Genomic DNA, 22,122 nt, shown 5'->3' with positions numbered 1-22,122 from the left:
TGTAAACAGTGATTCACGAACTGAAAAATGTTTGCAATAAGCTGTATTAGCTTCGTATTCAAATTGCCTATTGAAGATCACATGACATTCCTTTGACAATTGTTCTTTTATGACGAACATGTTGAGTTCTTGGCTTTCACGTGACGTCATCAAAAAACTAAAATCCAAAGTATACACTCTACGAAAGTGTTTTTTGAATATGTTGTGTATTCCATCTTAAACAATATACTAAATGTAGAGTTAATTGCTGTATGTTTTCATTTTATTTGAAATCAACGAGACCCACAATGCCCTTTTGTCTTGGAATGCACTATATTCGAAATGCAGTATTCAACCTTCTTGGAAATACCTGTATAGTTTTCGTTGTTTTTTCGGTGTATTCTCGACTTTCGCATCCCCATAATGCCTTGCGTTTTTGGGGGTAACCATTCAAAAAACTTTCCCAAATTGAAAAATTTCTTAATTGAATTTATACTATACCTGCTTTTTATCTGTACAATACTGATTATCAGTTTATTCCAAGTTATTTTTGCGTGTTCAGATCATGAAGAGTTTTGGTCTTACAGAAAATGTATTGACTTACGAAAAAATGTTTAAAATTTACCTTAAACGTCTTCAAGCTTCTATCTTTTTCAGTTTTTTTACTTCTTCATTTTATCTTTGGATACCAAACAAGGTATTGTCAACATTGTCTGATCAGCCTTTATCAAAATAAGTGGGGTTTTCCCCTCTGGTTACCCCCCAAAGACGCAAAGGATTATGGGGATGTGAAAGTCGATAATGGAAGTTTTGTTGTATACGAGTCTTGGGAAAATTTTCGATGATGTAAGTGAAAGCCAAAAATACAAATCGTCTGCATTCGGTACAGCAATATTCACCTTCCCTGTCTCGCGCATATCTAGCAACTGCACTGTTGACATTTTCCCTTAAAATCCTTTAATAATTCCTTTAGCACGTTATGCTTTTAGCTATTTATAAGATACATCTACAACCACTGGCTGTATAAATTAGACAAGCGAAGGTGATGCGTGTTCCAGCTGCAAATGAATACGCTATAGAAGCTGCAAAGTCCTCGAGAACCGTCTTCCAACTACATAGTGTATAGACCTCAACATTTTAAATTAATTTTACAAAATGCTTTTAAGCAAAATACTATATTCTTCGTTTGCACTTTACGTCATCGCGGCCATGTTGGTACCATTTAACAAAAGATTTCTCATTAGCATCCATTGTTAACGTTACCACAATGGCCGCCATGTTTTTGTCTTTTAACACTCTTTACTTGGGAATGCTTGCAATATGCACACGATGTCTCTACCATTCAAGTATTGTAATATTTGTGTAATCATAGAGTGATTTTATTTAACCCGAGAAAGAAAAATATATATAGTTAGTACTAGTTAATAAAAAAAAAAAAAAAAACACAAGAAAACTGACAAAGGATTTAGAGTCTACTACTAGCTCTACTAAGCCTATTATGCGTGCTATTTTGTCACGGGTTAAATAAAATAACTCTAGCTATAAGAACGGAGAGCAGCACTGGTCACATGTAAGAGTATCCATAACTACCCGGCACAGAACCAACACTGAATAATACATACATCTGATCACCAACAGGGGTGACAATCAAAGTCCAGCAAACATAATCTAGCTCGTTAGTGGATGCGCTTACATGGGCAGGGCACCTTCATCTGATTCATTTTAGTGTTTGGCCATAGAGCTTCCTTATGCCAATTAATGGGTCAAACAATGGCAAATCAATGGTCTCGTCTGAGTTAGAGCCTTATTAGAAACAACAAATTAGTCTACCTGAACTTTGTAGCATATTTGTACAAATATTATACATTATTGAAACAGTGTTTTTTCTCTTTTGAATACTCTCAGTACGCTCATATGCTCTAGAATTGATCTATGTATAATCGTTTGCATTGAAAATTTTACAGACACTAATCTACTTGGTTATTGTGAAGGTAGCACCAGAAACAACATTATTCCATGAAGCCAGCTATATTTTACTTTAATTAGCAATTCATTATTAAATTATCTTGACTTGCTTGGCCATATTTAGCCATAAATTATAGGTATATCCTCCTGAGATCACTGGGCGAGGTTATCATATTACACTGTGGACACAGCTTCTTTGCACCCTGCAAACAAAACACTGATATTAGTATGGTATTAGTGTGCTTAGAGATATGATCACCATATTGTGCCTTACCAGGGTACGCATCCAGCACTCTTCACAATGAACATGCCAACACGATATTGATACCAGAGGTACAGAATACGGCTCCTGAAATGACATCAACATGATTAGATCAACAACAACAACATTAATTCAATACAGCTATTTCAAGAAAATGTTGGTGAATGTATTGCTGCATGTTGTATACCAAGCCTGAAATACACCATGGGTGATGTAAATATTATCAGTGAAAGGTCACAACAATATGAGATTTTGTCAAACCTTGTCTGCATGTTTTTTCACCATATTTTCTTTAGTGCTGACATCATTTACATTGAACAAATAGAAAACGCGCGAGCATGCTGTGTGCAGTTATAACGCACGTGATCCCCAAGTGTTTTAAGACTTCACACAGCACAGCAAACAAGTTTTTTATTTCTCTTATAAGACACAAACTACAATAATGGTTATTTTAGATAGGAATGACGCAACTGAAAGTGTGTGCGTATGCTATGTGCTCTCATAAAGCACGCGCTCATAACCTATCAGAACGCGATATTTATAACAGTTATTTTATAAATAAGTATAATGTACTTCAAGTTTGATAAACAACATGCAACAAAACCTTCACCATCACTTTTTGAAATGGCTGTATTTCAACACTGTATTATGATGTTAAAAAAATTTTAACAAACAAGAATACTTACCATACAGATAAGGCATTTGACCTTTTCCATTGCTGTATGTTTTTCCTGCGGCAAGACAGACCAATAAAACATTAATCATATTGGATAGAGAAAACTGGTCACAGTAGAATGGGAGTACAAGGTAGCACTGTTGTAGCCAGGAGGCACTAAAATGCCTGTGACTTTCCTTTTCATTGGGTAAGAAAAAATACATTGCTTCAAGGGTAGTTGGTGGGGAGCAATGATATAATGGAAAGTGTACACCCATTAGCCACACCCACGCTTGAATAAGGAAAGTTCACTCTTTGAGTTTTAGAAGATACAGCACCCATGCCACTAGATACAGCACCCATGCCACTAGATACAGCACCCATGCCACTAGATACAGCACCCATGCGGCTAGATACAGCACCCATGCGGCTAGATACCACACGCATGCCACTAGATACCACACCCATGCCACTAGATACCGCACCCATGCCACTAGATACCACACCCATGCCACTAGATACAGCACCCATGCCACTAGATACAGCACCCATGCCACTAGATACCACACCCATGCCACTAGATACCGCACCCATGCCACTAGATACCGCACCCATGCCACTAGATACCGCACCCATGCCACTAGATACCGCACCCATGCCACTAGATACCGCACCCATGCCACTAGATACCGCACCCATGCCACTAGATACCGCACCCATGCCACAAAAAAAGGTGACTTACCAAATCCTTGACTCTACTTTTGAGTGAGTTAATAACAAGACGCTGATTAGACCTGCAACATGTACAACGTTTAGAGAACATTAATCAAACTAATCTTGATTCTTATCCCACCAAACGATTATAATAATGGTCAATTAACCATATGATATTTACCTTTAATTACATGATTGATATTCATAATTTATTAGATTAATACATTATCACATACATTTAATTCCAAAATGGCGCACAGCTGGGTGAAAATGAGGCATCTAGGGCCAAATTTACAAATTACAGTATTTTCTTATGATTTAATGCTTATAATCTGCAAATTTGTTCTCTTCCTGAATGTAAGATGGAAATAAAGACAGAGCAAGTGCTTACTTTGCATTGACACCATATTATTTTTTTGCATTTGGCCCTGGATGCCTCCTTTTCACGTAGCTCACTCGGCCATGTGCTATTTTGGACTTTGGTGTATTCTTGTAATCAGTTATCACATTTAAAATAGCTTTTCTGTGTAAATTAGTTCTGAAAACCACGTTTTGGAAACAATGTATAAAGTATTTAAAATATTGTATTGAATTGGATATGTGCTATATAAATGCACTATATTATTATTATTATCATTATTATTAATAGGACTTTGCACGATGGTGTCATTGACCTCTACTCCCAGACTCCCTTGCACACTTTCTTTTGTTCAGTTAATTAGCACCAATTGTCTTACTATTCTCATGAGAAAATACAAAACCCAACAAGTAAGAAAATTTGCGAAGTATCTTGGTCGTGGGAGTCAAATGACTCCATTATTCAAACGTCCTATTGTATCATTATATTGTATAGAAATTTGATAATATTACAAGTTTTTTCAGCTTGTGAATGTTTTTCATTCCAGGCCATAAGCCATTGTATTTGGTGGTAAACAAAGGAATAATACTCAAGGAAATGATGTGAATGCTAAATAGGTTTAATACCTACCCTTCTTCAATGTCTTCCTTCTCATCTTTGGAAGATGTTTTCTCATCTGATGAGTGATTAGCATCTGAAGACACAATATGATGGGAAAATCAAATAAATGCTCAGTCACTTTGACAAGAATAACTAATAATGGATGGTGATCTTGAAGTGCCTAAGAATCTACTAACATAGTGTAACAGTTGATAGGAATGCTGCTTATGTTGCAAATAATGAGCATCTGCATATTCATACTCAAGTGCTATAGTTTCATCTACGACTCCTGTCTACAACTAATAATCCAGGGTTTAAGTTTATGATTTTTCAATAGCAGTATGCAAGCCTTTTGGAAAAATGGTGCAGTCGATAATGACTTGACACAGTACCACTGACAGGCTTTGGACAAGAACTATGGATCCAAAGAAACTGTCTTTGTTTTCTTTAGAGCAATAAGTAACTATCCTAACATTTGGGTTATTACCTCCTTCGTCTTCAGACCAGCGACTTCTTGTAGGTGTACTTCTGGAAGCAGGAGAGTTCTCACCACTGAAAATCACATAACAACAAATATTCTTACACTTGAGATTGCATCGCCACACTCTAGTACCTGCAGTGGGTAAGGCAGGACAGGAGGGGAAAACAGTCAAAAAAACACCTATGACCAAGAAATATTGGTGCAAGGAAACTTCTGGGACTCAAGGTATTCTTACTATTTTAAGTCGTATAATGTTGTTGGATGACAAATAATTGGCAATACCTTAAAACTGCTCCTCTTAGGGCCTGTCGTGCACGATCTTCTGCAGGTTCATCTGCACTACAGGGTATGATATCACTTTCACTGTATCTAGACAGCACGGTTAAGGGTAAAAACATGTGGCATCAAGACCACACAGTTTACTACAGGCATGCATCAAACAGTTTGTACAAGAGCCATGTAAATAAACAAGCACCTTCATTTATACTTGTCCTACTCAGTTAATAAATAAGCATTGTAAAGGATACTGAGCTTTGCCATATTCTTCTGAGTCATCACCATCGATATTCAAGTCACCATCATCTTCTGCATTCTTTCTCTTGATACCAGTTTGGAACCCTGAAGCTGGAACAAACAAGAATTTTGATGATGACAAAAGGAAAAAAAACCCAGTCCTTATAACAGGCAATATTATCAGCAACAACAACAACAGCAGCAGCAACAACGGTGGCAGCAACAAGAACAGCAGCAACAACATTAATCAAAGCAACAGCAGAAGTAGCATAATCAGCAGCAGCAACCAAAACAGCAACAGCAGCAGCAGCAACAGCAGTAGCAACAACAACAACTGCAGCAGCAGCAACAACAACTGCAGCAGTAGCAACAGCAGCAGCAACAACACCAGCAATAACAACAGCAGAAATAGCATAATCAGCAGCAGCAACAAAAACAGCAACAGCAGCAGCAATAGCAACAAGTAACAAAAAACAAAAACAGGTCATAATAATTTATTGAAGTAATCTGTGGTAATAATTTGAGTCATAATCATTTTAGTATAGAAAATGTCATACCTTTGAAGCCACCCTCTAGCAAAGAAGTAGCACGTATTCTTGTCTGGCCTGCCCACTCATACTCATCAAACGTTGCTTGACCATTAACTTCTTCATTACCATCTCTCTAAAGACACAAGCATACAATTGGCATCAGGGAGCACAAATTATATTAATTCAGAAGTGTTTATCAGTGATAAAAGAGGATTACCTTATGGTGTGTACAGTTGTATAGTCCATGAAGAAGTATAACAACTTGCCCACCAGTTTTACCATTCTTTTGTTCTAATCACTATTTTTTAACTACTATACAGTAAAGGTTCTTAGACTGTCTTTAAATTTAAGAAAACCTGATGTAAATTGATCTAAGAATAATAATTCAGATTGGCTAACCTTTCTTAGACAAGCTTCGACATGAGAGTTGAGTTCCTCTCCACTTCCATGGATAACTGACTCGCACACTGGACATGTTGCTGATCTTACCCCTGATGGACCTTCATCATTCTTATCAAGCAAGTAGGATGGGTTGACAGGAGAACCTAACACAGATAACATCATGTTATTATCTCTTGGTCTAGCAGATTTAATTATCATTAATATCACTAGTAAGAGTACAAATTCTAAAAGGGTGCAACTATTTAGTATTAAATAGCACTAATTCGATTATAGTGAAGAAATAGAAAACATGCGCGCGTGCTGTTATAAAGTGTGCGGGGGTCAGCAGAACACGAGAGAAGTGTTAGGAGAAGCATGAGGCATAGCGGAGTGCTTCTGGACACTTCTCAAGGGTTCTGCCAATCCCTAAGTGCTTTATGACTTAACACAGCACAGCAAGCAAGTTTTTTATTTCTTTTATAAAATACAAATCACAATAATAGATAGAAATGACGCAACGGAAAGTGTGCACGCATGCAATGTGCTCTCATAAAGCATGCGCTCCAAACCAATCAGAACGCGACATTCATAACAGTTATTTTATAAGGAACAATATGGATGCACGCTCTTAAGTGCTAATTATGTTTTATTGCTATAGTGTTCGGAGTTTACTTTATTCTTCTGTTTTGTGTGGAGTTTCAAGACCAATGCTAACATTTTCATTGCAACAGTTATAACAATAATAAGCTGCAGATATCTCACTCTCATGCTAAACTCTAGACCCAAGAATTTCTACAAACAAATTAGGACATAGCCTCTCCCCTACAGTGTATGACAGCTTGTCTACCTATTTCACTGGGGTAGTTTTGGATATCTTATGGGTCTACACCTTAAAATTGCTTTTTTTTTACACTTTGTCTGTCTGTCTCATTTACTTACTCTGTGCACTTCTTGATCTTGTAGACTTTGAACCATGACCTACAATCAAGGAAATACACCCATGGCAATAAGTGTTTTGGTTTCTCAAACATAGAAAAAAGCACCACTATCAAAAGAAGTACAGTTTTTCTCAAAGTGATACAGTCAATTCAAGAAAACATTGTCAACCAACTCAAGCCTATGAGACTGGACCAAAAGAGACTCTTGGTAGAAATCAAAGCCAAGTTGACTGCATAATTTATCTAATTAGTTAAGCCACTAGTTTACAGCAAAAACTAGGCTAGGTGAGCGGGAAGTCTTGAAGGAGACTTTGTATTTAGAAAATGTAAACTGAATCATAACTGCTTTGTTCCCCCCCCCCCCCCCCCCCCCCCCAAACCCGAAGACATGCATTTAATGAGTTGTTGCTCGCCATTATTATCTTATAACTAGCATGAACAATTAATTCAGAACGAATATTTAACTGCTTGAGTGACTTCTACCCATATTTCCTTTTGGTCGACGAAAACGATTTTTTGAATTGAATGTACATGAAATCAGCATATATATACCTGTTCTGGCCATTCTATTTGCACACACTCTGAGGTATGTCTGTAACAAAATAACACAATATTTAAAACATTGGTCCTGATTAGCACTTGTAATAAGATTATAATTCCAAACCTGGACTAGTTTCTAATGGTTAATAAATACCTGGTGTCTAGTACTGGCAGGAGTGTCATCATGTGGGATGCCAAGTTCATTCTCTTGCTTTACTCTCTTGTTTGTAATGTGACCCTTAGATAATAACAACCATAGGTATATTAGTAAAAACCCATCACAGTAACATCATAGACTTACTTTAAGACCTGTTAGTTAGATATTTCTAATGTCATTCCCTGGATAGTAAGATTATGGATAAGCTATTGCCAAATTCCAGTAAAAAAATCATTGTCACTCAACTTGGACTCAGCGCTTTATATGGTTTGACCCCAAGCTGGGATAATATGGACTAATGAGAAGTATTAACATTGAATTGAGCATTATCTAAAAACATTTGTTCTTTCAATTAATTGGTGAGTGGTTTGCTACTGGTAGAAATGCAGAGAACCACTTGTTATCATTCAGTTAGCAGGGTATAGCAGGGTATAACAGGGTGCAAGGCTGCTTCACATCAGATACAGCATACATACTTTTCTGGCTTGAATAGAAGATTCTCGTTGACTTCTTCTGGTTTTTCTATGAAATTCATTGAAGAAACATGAAAAGATTGTTCCAGGAAATATACTATGATTAATACTAAGGAACGGCAGGTTTGGGTGGAGAGAGATAGGGACCTGTATCCTCCTTGTGATACATGTGACTTCAAGGGTCATTAAAATACAACTGTTTAAATACAAGTACAGCTACTGCTTTACTTCTTCTGCTCCCTACCTCATCTCTTCATTTGCCTTTTCCATTTCCCAAGCAAAATGACTTTCCATCTCTCCAGGTCTAATGGTTATCCCACATACTGGACAGCAAGGGGTTTTCCCTGACTTTTTGGCTTTGGCTGATGGTAAAATTAGAAAAAAGACAGTTTCTTAATTGGTAATAGACAATTGATAAATCCAAAAAGAATGATAAAAAGGAACAATGTATGATACAGCTATGATATTGGATGCCTAGTTTCACTTCATACACACTTCTGATAATATCCTTGTATTTTCTACATACAACACTCATGATTTATCTTTTATGAAGAGGGTGAACTAGAGGATCTACAGTCATGAAAGAGAATACCCAAAGCCACATGTAGTGTCTTTCAACCACTTCAAGGGTCAAGATACTCAGCCTCTATCCATTGTGAACATGGTACCTTTGAACTTAGACTCCCGGTTCACATGATAGGGGTAGATTCATTTATTGAGTCACCCATGCTTTGAGGGTTTTCCTTCCTTTTTTTCCACCCTATTTTCTTGTTCTCAAGCACATGCTTAAGCATAATACTATTGTTATTGTAATTAATATCATGCAAAAACTAAACCCTTTCTTCCAGATCTGATGCAACTGGACTACATTATGGCTGTATGTCTGCATGAAATATCTAGTAAAATCTAAATGGAGAATTTCTCTTTTTTCAAATCAGACTACAGAAGATATTATTGCACTGTAAAATGATACACTTTTTGAATGGCAGTCAAATAAAAGCCAATAGCAACACAAACAAAATATCCAAAAATTTCATTATTAAAATAAGATTATTGAGATAGCGGTGTCCCTTATTGATAATATGCCTTAACTGTGACATGCTACATGGGAATATTATCTGAGAAATCCTGGATAAGAATGACAGTGATTCATAAAAGAACTTATGATTAAGCTTATGCTTTTAATTATACTATCATTAGAAGTCAATGTTAGCTTTTCATAAAGGCTTTTGTCAAGGACAACGCAAACAGTCTTCTCAGATATTTTAGCTTAGCTGGATTACAAGAATTAATGGTCTTTTTCTATACAAACTAGATAGGATTACTTGATTACGAGGATTATAAAGAAAAAAACCTAAAAATAGATTTGAACTCATAGGGAAAATATTATAATTCCATCTAAACAATTAACTATAAAATTAGCTAGGTCCAAAACAAAAAATAAGGAACTTGAAACAACATTTTGAAGAGAAATATACCAAGCAGAGCTTCTGTGTAATATTATTAGGAGTGAATAATGGAAGGATATCTCAGGTTCATTTTTCTTGAGAAATTTTCTTAATATAAAAATCAAGTTGAATTTTCAGTTTGATGAGAAAATCAATAATTAAAAGTAAAAGAAAAAACTGTATGATTAGCAGATAAGAACTGATTATAGCAAAACTATGAGGAAAATTATATTAATGTTAAAGAAATTAGAGCAATATTGTTCTTGACCTAGAGTTAAAAAATGCTATTTGCACATCTCTTAGTCAAAAAACAGAGTAGTAGTCAAAAGGATTTCTTTCCTTTCTCAACCAGAAAAGACTGTTAATAATAATAATTTATGAGCACTCTAACTACACAAACAAAACCACCAAAGCTTGTTTCAAATTTATTGTTCTTTTTTTAAATTTCAATACGTGATTTGGAATAAATTTTGAAGCAAAAATTATAAGATAAAAAGTTCTCAAAACCTATAAGAAACATAATAAAAAATGGCATCCATTCGACAATAATGATGTCATGTCACATAAAAACGTTGGAAGCTGTTTTTTTATCATATTATGTTACTTATATATTTTAAGAATTGTTTAGCATATTTTCTTTTCAAATAACATACAACTTATGCAAAAAGCACATCTCAATAATTTTATATAGATTGCATTGAGATACATGACAGCATTAATGCAAAGCAATATTTCATTGCCACAAAAGCTGCATAATAATGTCTACAGCATCTTATCATATATACAGTATAACCATTCCATCATCTCCACAGCTAATCCCTCAAATAATACATTTGCAGGGTTTTCATTGAGTTTTTAAAAAAATAATAGGAGATTATGAATGGCTGGAGAGTCCTGGGGACCAAATGAACATTTTACAAATTACTATAAGCTATTAATGGTTGATTAAGCTGCAGAATTTTGCTCAATTATTAGAGCATTTTCCAAACCCTGGTTTGTATGTCTTAAATATATGATGAATGGCTAAATCAGGATTTTTTTGTCTATTGGTGGTCTGATCATGTAATCATTACTCACCAATAGTCATTTAACAATGGCATTATATTGGATATACTATCTCCATCTTACAAGTGACGTTGTATGATATAGGGATTTATATTTCTCATCAGTCTGTCTCATAACTGATCTAAATAAAGAGCTAGTAAGTACAGACCTTGATTAACCTTAGCAATTGGCCTTCATTTCTTTCCCAGCAAATGTTGAAATGGTTGATTTTTTTGTCATGACTTTGATTTTCAATTCAGAATCATCTTATTATTAAGTGAAATAAGAATTAACGTTGCATTTCTCATGGAGCATGAACTAGTCTGCTTGTCTTTATCTTTCATCACTAGATCACATCAGAAAATTTCCTAATTCTACTATGACAGTTAAGTTATCTGACATTGTCTTTGTACAAAAATCCTAAATTTAGATATTCCTAACAAATAGGGATATAGTATTTTATCTTTTTCATTTATCACAAATATTGCTTGGAATGTGTTAATCTAAACTGTAGGGTAACATGAATTGAAGTACCATCCACATATTGGCTGATTTAGTCAACGAAACATTATCTAGATATTCCCTTCTTCAACAACCTCACAGAGGGAAGGTGAAACTATAAAGATACAGCTGTAAAGACACAAACACCTTTGATTGAAACCTTGGACAATTTTAAGGAGACTTCTCTATTGTTTACAGTGTATGCATAACAATAGTTTTTAATCAAAAATAGAATAGAATAGAAATAGAATAGAAACCAAATAGATATTGAAGTATACAGGTGCAAAATCACTGGACCTGTATCTCGTATCTCAATCTACAACAAGTTGGAAAATAATTCAAAGTATACAAAACCAAAAGTGACATCAGTTAGTCATTTCAAGGCAGCTATATGTGACATAAATTCTAGCTATCATAACCGAGTCTCAAAACTGACATCGCAATTCATTGACTTTTTCCTTTTGAAAATCATTAATGGAGTCTGTTCTGATTTAGAATTATTCCTTCTTGTATTTTTGTAATGACTACCTATGGCTTTCTTTCAGTATTGTTAAGCAATAAAATAAGAATCCAATTTAAAATTTGTTAATTTAGCCACATCACGAACTATACATGTATAAAACATGAGATTAACCCTTTTCATATATATATTTAACACATGTACATTACATGGTATTCATTTTCTACAATGTATTTCTGACTACCTTTTTTTCCTTTTACTAATGTTGAGGATATAAGATTTTTAATCTCATAAAAGTGGCTGTGATTATTCTAGTATTTGGGTGTTGCAAAGGAAAGGGAATCCTAAGAGCTTGTCTCATCCATATTGACAATTCATTAAACACTTGCTAACACAATTTACTCAGTAAGTGGATATTAGCAGTGTTGGTAGTGAGCCAGCTAATTCAACTCAGACCTTCTATGAATCAATAAAGAACTCAATCTTTGTTGTGAAACCACATACACTATCTCAAACACTGACCACAATGAAAAATGAAAAACAACTTTCTGAAGGGCTCTTCTTTTCTCTGACTAGTTATTTGCCCAGCTGAATGACTTAATTTGCTTTGTTTTCCTGAAGATTAAGAATTCATTCAGAAAATTATTAGTTAAGTTGCACAATTACAAGAGTTCTAGAAAATAAAAGCCCCTGGCAAATGTTTTAATTAGCCATAATGTATAGTTTTTGTGGGAAACTCTTAAAATACAGGAGGTAAAGTCTTTAGTATTCATAAGTTGTCTTTGAATTGAGTGCCAGAGAAAGAATGCTACTAGTCATGTCAAGGACTTGAATCAACCCACAAACACTGAATATGCAAAGCAGCTTGGCTAGAGTACATTCCAGTGTGAGGTCTGTGGTAACCATAAGCAACACCCCAGTAAATGCAAGCATGAGCTAACCATAAGATAATGACAATACATTGCTTAAACAATTAACAACTGTCGCTCCTTAACACAGTCATGTTCTAGAGACTGCTCTTATTCCAACAAAAGAATTAATAATGAGCTAGGAAGCAATATGGAAAAAAAATGGTGTTCTATTGTACTACATTAGATGAGTCAAAACTTAAAATAGAATATTTTTTGGTCCACAAAAAAAGTACATAATATCAAACTGACTGATTGATGAAATGTGGGATAAAAACTAAAAAGAGGGAAAGAAATAATATTTTCACACATTCAATACAGGTACACAAACCCTTAATGCACTTCTAAATGAAAATTGAGGTGACTGACAGGTTAAATAGAACAGTAAAGGACTTGAAATGTTATCAGAAAAACCTCTGGCTGATCAGAAATAATAAGGGAATATACTACTTACTGGAAAGTGATTACTTTGGGAAGTCTATACTTAATGTGCACACAGATCAAGTCATTCGACAATCAGAGACAGATTGGAGCCAGAAAAGGTTAAACAACCTAATTTGAACACTACAAAACCACTAATGTTGAATAAAAGTTCTGTAAAAGCAACCTCTAATCCCCTAAGTGAATTAAGCTTCTCAAGCACACGAGGATTGAAAAGTTAAACATTCAGTTGTCAGTATTTAATCTTGTAAAGTGGAAGGAACTGGATGAGTGTGCATATTGGGGAGAATTCTTGTCTCCAGTAGACCGTGTAAACAGACATTACTCTTATTGAAAAAGAATAATAAATTTGAGTCTTCTTTCATAAATTGAAAACCAGAGAAAATGAAGGTGGATTTGGGTTTCAATGTTTGGTATAGTTCATTCATTTGGTTACCGGTAATGTGTTTTAAGCCACATCCTAAGGGCATAAAGAGCAGAGTAAATGGCTTGTTATATGATACACAGCAAGGCAGACAAGAAAGTCAACAGCATAATATATCTTACAACTTGATAGGCAAGAAATGAATAAAAATAATTAGAATAATAACCATTGTCAGCAGAACTGGCAATTCTCTGGCAATGTTCTATCACAAGTGAAAACCTTTCTGACAAAGAATGACTCTGAAATGTAAAACAAGATATCAACCATCAATAGAATAAGGAGTATTTGTTTAAGATGTGTTTGAAAGGGATTTGGGTTTCTCTGAAACTTAATCTTTATTCCTTAAAAAGATTAAAGTGATTTGTTCGTACATGATTCTGATTCTTCAAAAACTTGTGCTCCAAATATTTCCTTATTGCATTAAAAAAATATTTACCCTAAAATCTTTTTCAAAAAGTAATATTCATGACATCAAGCTTGCGAGAGCAAGGATTTTAACTCTCATATTTCTAATATATTATTGTGAAAGTGGAACTGAGAATGAAACATTGTTAACCTGAACACTCATAGAATAGTCAAAATGTTGTTACAGCTAAATTACAATTTTCAATATGAACAAAAATATTAGAAAGGAGCTTAAAGCAGCTCAAAATGATAATTTTTGTAATCTAAAAGACCCAAAAAGATAAATGTCAAATATTATCACAAATGTGTGAATTGGTAAACCATTGGTGGTCACATCACAGCTCTTCATATACAGACTCAGTAAATGGAAAGGCAATTTAAACAAGTCATAAGATAACTAACACTTGCACACAATCCCTTAACAACGCACAATGAAACACTCAAACATAAGAGGCTCCAAAAATCCTCAAGCTACAGTTGAAAAACAAAACTGTTTGAGGACCACTTTGGCAAAGAAAGCTGAGACAACACAAAACTTGTTTTAACAAAAATCCAAAAGGGGTTGGTTTTTTTGACATACCATGGTGATAGGAGAAGGCTAGTAATATTCTGTTTTCTTATGCAAATAAAGCAGCTGCTTGGCCCTCTTTGTGGGAGTATATTACATATCAACTATTCCTAACAGGCCTTAATGTTTACAATTAACATGAAGAACTTGAATAGGAACACCAGTAAGAAGGAAAACTCAATAACTACTTTCTTTTCACATCACAAAAAAATATGCCAGACTGTTTTAATGAGAAAATTGCAAAATGATAAGAACAGAGTAATTTATGCTTGAAAACAAGTTGAATGGTAAAAAATAGATTTTTTATTCTAGGAAAAAAATTAGCACTTACTAATTTCCTGATGAACACAGAGAACAGTTCTATTAAACAGCAAAAAGGAACTCAACTCAGAAATTCAATCAACAGAACAAAGGACAAGAAGAATCTTAATAAACATGATTAAATTTTAAAAGTAGTGGAAGTCTAGAATTAACCAATATCTCAAATCAGTCTTAAGAAAAACAAGAGGAAATAAATCCTTTCTTCAAAACAATATTAGGATAGTTCAAAATGATTCTATTTCCCTCGAAATAAAAAAGTTAAAGCTTTCTTATTGATATCAAAGTCCTTCTCTAAATATTCTTTACTTTAATGCAGATGCAAACACCAATTATGAATTAATTATCTCTATACCTTAAATAGTGGAAAGTTAGAAACCAAAATTTCAGATTTGATGATGAATAAATTAGGATTAATACTGGATGTATTGTGAGAAGGATTTTAAAATCTAAGATGTATCTAGACACAATCTTAACCTAATGCCATGCTTTTAAAATAAAGGAGTATGATTCGTGTCAGGAAATTTAAAACACATTTGAGAGGTCCACAGTTTTAGAGCTATATATTGCTGTAAGCTAATTCATGCAATGGGTGGTGTACAGGTGTTTTTGAGGATCTTCACTGATACAGATTTATTCCTCTCTCAAGAGCTCCTTAACTCATCTTAAAGTTAAACAAAACAACCCATATCATTTTTTTCCTCACCTCACCAACAACCACAGAAATATAAATATATACTCTAATACTGATCATTATCACATGAATAATTTTCTACTCACTTCTTCTGTTGCCATCAGCCTGGTTTTCATCAACAGCAATTTCACAGCACTCTTTGATATCTTCTTTTTCTTGTTTAACCTTCACTGTATCAAATCTTGGGTTGTTTTCGCTGCTTTCAGTGGAGTGAGTACTGCGAGGGCTTGCATTTGGGGAGTGGTCAGTATTATTAGTGTATTCTCCCATTTCTCTATCAGTAACTTGGGGAGACACTTTATCCTTGCTCATTCTTTCACGCTCACTTTCAAGGTCCAAGGATGAGCGCTTGTGGTAAAGACTCTCAAAACTATGTTCTCTTTCTAACAAACTTCTCTGATGCTGCAAGTGATGAAAAGAAAAGCTATGTTCATGAGGGCTAATCCTTCTGAATGCACTGGTACCATTAAAAACTGCAGTTGGTCCTGAAGTCTTGTGTAATAATCCACTTCCCAAGTGAGAATGAATCTGGAAATAATGAGGGTTGTAGTCGGGAGAAACTCTGTCAGAGTAACGTTCACTGGTTTGTTGACTGTGATACAAAGATAGGTGCGAGGGGCGATGCTGATAGGGAGAAGTGCTCAATACCATCCTATGAAGAGTGTCTCCATCAATGAACCTGCTATTGGAGGAAGAGTATTGAGCATGGTAGTCACTGATAGAACTTGGTGATGAAGCTGTCGGGTGTGTGGCTTCTGCAGTAGAAGCTAAAACCATCAAAGCAGGTGAAGTTAGAGGGTTGGGAATATATGCCGGTGTACCCAATTTCTCCATCATTCCGTTTTTCGATTTTTCTTGTTTACACTTGGTTAACCTTTAGGTCTGTGACCAGTATCTAGACTGCAGCTCAGCTTAAGCCAATTTTGACAAACCAGCTTGTTTTCTTGACAGATTTAACTGCTACGGCTAATAACTCGGCAGCACTTGTTTAACCCGATCCAGTCAAAAAAATTTACGCAAAATTCGGTATAATGCCAGTCTGTGCACAGCTTCACCTACTGACTATTTCAGGAAGATTACAACTAAAGCATTCTTCAAATGGCTAATAATTTCGTTAAAAGGCCTAATCACTCGTAAACTACCGTCCTTAAAGATTTTGACGCAAAAATCATGGATAAATAGATAACAGTGAAGTGAATGTCGACTGTTCAGCAGAACGAAAGTTGGAAGAATAAACCGTAGTACGGTGCAAGCTACCGGACCACACGTTCACTTCAAGTTCTTGAGGTCTCAAACTGAACTGGTTGAACAGCAGCTGAACTTAACCCGAAGTGGTAACTTCCATGCTAATTTAACGTGACTCGTGCTCTTGTTGTCACAACTTGAAATTAGTAATGAGTTTAATACGTACAAACTACTTAACCGAGACCGGACATGCGCTCGTAAAAAATAACAAAACCGCCGAGCTGCCAGTCGCAAAATAACCTCTCTACTGTCAACTTTGGACTTATTAAAGTGATAAGCTTGGGCAGTAAAGCACGCTAACCGGAAGATGGAGAGGATTGAGTATAGATAGAACTCTGCTCACATCAACATAAATTCATCTACTAACCTTGCAGCTGCCGAAGTCCTTGCTTTATTTTGCTGTGCAGCGCGCATGCGTACCACCACTAGCCTTTTGAACGCATAGCTGGTTGCGCACGGGTCCGGCCACCCCCAGAAGTAGTAAATAGCGATTTACACCTAATGAAAATTTCCCCTGTAGTATAAACAATACAGCTTTAATTTTGATATTTTACAAAGAACCTGCTGACAAGCCTCCTTAAACTAACATTTACGGCTTGATACTTCCATTGGTTTTCAAACATCCGTTCATTCTTGCCTTCCATGTATCAAAGTTTAATAAAAACGCTTCACTTCGGACACCTCCAAGGAATGGTTTGTTTAACCATATTTGAAATAACCTTAAGTGAAACATTTCTTTGAAACTGCAAATAGATATTTGTTTACGACAAAATTAAATTTTCACAATTTGCCACAACATCCCAATTGACTTGAAAGTGTTATCATACATAATGATAGGTGTTAGATGGGAAATTGGCCATATTCATGTCAAATTTGAAGTAAAAAAAGAATTCTGATTCATTCAAGTACTGACGAATCGCATGCAGAAGAGTCCAGGGCCGAGCAGAATGCAATCGAAAAATCAAATTTGCAGGATAACAATGTCTTTTTTTAATTAACCAAACTCGCTGGAAACCTTAGCTTTGTCTCTTTCTACAAGTCCCTCAGTGAACTTGGCTCGGCTTCTCGGCAAGACTTTAGATTAAAAATCTTAGAATTCTTAGTTTTTCCGGTGCTGGTTAAGGTTCCAAACTGTTGTTATCAATAAGTTCCCCGATGTTTGAGGAAGCAGCTATTTTTAAATGTTTATTGCTTTGTAACTTTGAATTCCAAGCCGAGGACGTAAATTGTTAATTCGGCAGTTGATTTGAGCAGTGGCTAGAGGGGGATTTGATTGTGTAAAGTTTTCAAATCATGGCTCAATAATTTCATAAAAGAAATAAAAGTTAAATCTGCTTAAGCCCTCTCAACGGATGTTCGCTTCTTTTCAACGCATTCATTGTGTTTCCACTTGGAAAACATCTTTATAAACTTCACAGCAGCAAATTTTGTGCCGTAACATTTCCAAATACTAAACATCGAAATTTATACACAACCGACCATCCAAATATACAGTAGTACTTTAGGTAACTGTAGTTACATGTTTTTTGTTTTGTTGTTGTTGTTTTTTGTTTTTTTTTTCATTTCATTTTTTATAGTGTGAAAAGGCAAGCATCATATATTAAACCCAGTTAAACAATTCACGCCGGCAGGTTTGGCAAGAACAGAGTTTTTTCATAGTTTTGTGTAAGTAGTTGGCCGAGGACAGATCAAAGTACTCAGGTGTTGCATTCATTAGTGACAAAATTAAGTATCTATTCTCGAAGTCAACCGAGCCTTTATTGTTGTTTTTCATCACATTAAACTACTGCAAATAGGTATAGGTTAAAACCAGTATGCCTTTCAGTTAAGCAACCATGATTAACGAGGGAATGTTTCACTTTAAACATGACACATAAAATCTAAAAAGAAAAAAGAAATGAATAGGCATCATAGAAAGGAAATAATTGAAAGTTTTAGGGTTCACATTTAATTCACTGTCTTTGGAAAAGAAAAAAATCTACATTTGAATCTATTAAAAGATCCTTTTAGTGCGTTTATTAGTAAGCAGGAAAGAATAGTGTTCTTCTAGTCGACCAATTTCTATGCTAATTAGATCCCATTTACAGTGGAAAATAAAGTAAAAGGAGCCATTAAAAATTTACTGCCTCGGGCCGGAATTTCCTCAAGAAAGCCACTGACCTATCCTTGTCTCGAAGACTGATAAATATATTTTGTTCGGATTAGTGTACACAAATAGGAGAACAATTTAATTCGTTGAAAAAATTGGAAAAGATATGGCGCACGATTTGTATCTAGCGCTTATTGGAAAACCATATCATGCCGTTCTTTTGATACTCTCTGGGACTGAAGCAGGAACCCACTGCGATATCATTTGGTACATTCATAGTATAAGCCGCAGGACAGCTATTGTTAAGTGGCACAAGCCTCCCGCTGGCTTTTAGATAAACTCGATACACTGTTTTCAGTTCAACTATGAAAGACTAGCTTACGGAGAGAGCGTCATCTAGGGCCTCCTACTGAACAATCTATATTCCAATTCATTGGCCTTTATTTCGCTTCAATCTTTTGAAATCCACCTCCAGCATTGAAACAGCAAATCCTTCCGCCTTAAACAAAGATTAGTTTTGATATAAACTAGCTCTTTTGGCTCAGAAAAAGAAGTTGAATAACTGACCTTCAGAACAATGCTCAGGAAACACAGAAAAACTAACGCGCGATGAAAATTAACTTATTTCAAAATTTAAAAAAATCCTATGAAAGATTTAATTATTAGCAACGTGCTGTTTAGAATTTGCTGAAGAGGGGAGTTTGGCTAATTGTGTTTCACTTTTGGCACTTGAATCTGTAAATTGGAGCGTAAATGCGAGTTATTTTCGAGTTCTAAGTGCTTTGAGGTCGAAATCAAGATTTGGCGTATTTAATTTCAAACTGACAACAGACTTCTTTCGTCTTTTTCTCGCAAATGAAAACTCATCGGAGCTTAAATTTAAATGCTGCAGCTGCCTGGGTCCTTTGTCTGTAAAACTGATGGTATTATCCCTGTTAATAAAGCAAAATTAATCAAAAGTACAACGCTATTGTTTACACTCCCCAAATACTACGTCTAAAAGAGAGCCTGCTTTTTCTTTTGAAAGCTAATAGGTTATTCAAAGCAAACATTCGAAGCGTAGAAGTAGAAGCATTTACACATTCGTAGTCATTACCAAGGATAATTTTTCTTCAAAGACAAATTTGTCAAAAAAGTCAACTAAAAGCGCCTATCACGAGGAAAAGAAATCTCATTTCCTATCATTTGGCTTTAAACGAAAAGCCATTTGCTAACTAGAAACTGGCTTGTTAGTGAGCTTAAAACGATTGAGTTGTTCACCTGCTCACCGGTTTACGATAAACACTGCAATAATTTACAATTCTAACAAAATTGGTCTGTCATTGAAGGTGATTTGAACTGTGTCGGCTATAAGAGCGATTGACTCACATGGTATTGAAGACATTGGTGGATTTATGAATAGCTAACTCTATTCGATCACTCCCCCCTAAAGATACATACAAAAAAAAAAAAAAGTTACAAGAAAATTACAAAAATATAAATAGAGTAACAATATAAACAAATTGAAAACAACTTTTTTCATAAGAACATGACCAAGCTGTAAAGACTTGAGCCTGTCAGTAAGACTCGCCATTTATCTAGTATTATTTGATTCCTCTAACGATATTTTCTTTTCTTTCCGGAAAAATGTTCATCTATAGAAGCCGGGTCCTTTTAGGAAAATTGATTAAAAACTTAACTCGATATCAAAATGATAAAAATGTCTGTTTAAATACTTGATTAGTCCGTCAAAACTTCTCTTTCGCTATTCACTGAGCGTGTACGACTTCATTCAGGGAGTCCTCTTAATTTTTCCCCACTAATTTGAAAACGATAATTGGGTTTGAATACAAGGAATAGTTTGAAACTAAAAGCACCGTTAACTGCGGACAGTTACCATTATGGCAGGTTGTCGAAAACAATAGCGTCAAGTTAACTAGAAAAATTCTATACGAAATAATGAAACAAAAAAACTCTTTGCCAAATGAATTTAAAAAAGTGAAGTGCAGATGATTTTGTTCATTCTCCCCTCTATTTGGAATGGTTAAAAGGTTTCTTTATATCATTTTACGGACGACAAGAAGAGGCGCTCATAATAGCTTACAAGAGAAAACCCATGTCTTGTATTTTCCGATTGCCTTGAGGGCTGGACTGTTTCACGTCGAAACCGATAAGACCCAAATGTCGTACAGGCTATCCTACTGGCTCCCTCAGACACACTGTTTATGTTTCATGATTTTGTATCTCGCATTTAGAATGACTAATATCAGCATTAATATGACATTTTCATCTTATCTTTCCCTTTGGTAATCGACTTCCAAACATATTGCCCGCATGATCTTGCCAATAAGTCACAACTTCTTAGCGCCTTTGAAGTGTAAATTTAAGGGGGGGATTTTGTGTAAATAGATATGACATGCAAAAGCATTTTCATACAATTTAAATCGAACTTTTTCATTGGAAAGTTTTTCTTGGTGCAAAAACGGTTAGCTTTTGGCAGATCGTTTTAATAATGTAATAAAGGTTTGATATCGGTGTTCAAGTATTGAAAGTAACTTTGATACGACTGGGCTCGGCAGAAAAATGGCTTCGGCTTTAAGACATTTTAAATGCTCAATTGAAATTCTGCACTGATATTTCTTGAGATTTGTTTATCTTATCAGTTAGAGGATCAAAAGAATCGACATAGATTTTTATTCAAAGTAATATGCTCAAAGCAACCGCACGGCTTGCTCAGGAACCATTTGAGGGGCATTTTATAAAACCATTATCGGTCTAACCTAAAGGCGAATTCGAGTTTCCCCCTCAATTAGTCCATAACGTCTTTCCTTCTATTTAGTCTTTAACGAATGACAAGCTTGCCTGGAGCTGGAAATTACAAAAGACTTAAACTTTTGAACAAAAAATTATTTATTCATTAAATTGAATCCTTTCTGGAGAAAAATCGCTGAATTAAAGTTGTCTGATACCAGTTGCTTAAACCACGCTGAACCTTTTTTACAAATAACTTCTAATCGTATTCAAATTGTAGTTCCCAAAATGGTTGCCACAA

The 22,122-nt window shown here is 35.1% G+C and overlaps 1 protein-coding gene across 2 annotated transcripts; it reads right to left on the bottom strand.

Annotated features, from left to right (window-relative positions):
• Positions 1–919: 919 nt before the first annotated feature.
• Positions 920–17,487, bottom strand: LOC116287029 (E3 ubiquitin-protein ligase RNF220). 2 transcript variants are annotated; one of them, XM_031693641.2, is made up of 17 exons: positions 17,370–17,487; positions 15,844–16,524; positions 8,791–8,908; positions 8,550–8,595; positions 8,071–8,154; positions 7,929–7,968; positions 7,378–7,416; positions 6,457–6,602; positions 6,085–6,190; positions 5,542–5,638; positions 5,297–5,383; positions 5,021–5,085; positions 4,564–4,627; positions 3,604–3,655; positions 2,893–2,937; positions 2,219–2,293; positions 920–2,147 (listed from the first exon to the last, which is right to left on the bottom strand). In XM_031693641.2, the coding sequence occupies exons 2-17, from the start codon at positions 16,406–16,408 to the stop codon at positions 2,076–2,078; spliced, it is 1,701 nt and encodes a 566-aa protein (XP_031549501.1). In that variant the 5' UTR covers positions 16,409–16,524; positions 17,370–17,487; the 3' UTR covers positions 920–2,075. The 2 variants fall into 2 exon arrangements, with proteins under 2 accessions (XP_031549501.1, XP_088890839.1); XM_089034713.1 differs by lacking the exon at positions 17,370–17,487 and having other exon boundaries at positions 15,844–17,351.
• Between the last annotated feature and the right edge of the window lie 4,635 nt (positions 17,488–22,122).

Source organism: Actinia tenebrosa, unplaced genomic scaffold, assembly GCF_029948245.1.
Source record: "Actinia tenebrosa isolate PJP-AT-01 unplaced genomic scaffold, QUT_ActTen_1.0 PGA_scaffold0__85_contigs__length_37466705, whole genome shotgun sequence".
NCBI classification, from domain to species: domain Eukaryota; kingdom Metazoa; phylum Cnidaria; class Anthozoa; order Actiniaria; family Actiniidae; genus Actinia; species Actinia tenebrosa.
Note: the sequence above shows the minus strand (reverse complement) of the source record. Positions and strands in the feature narration are given on the sequence as shown.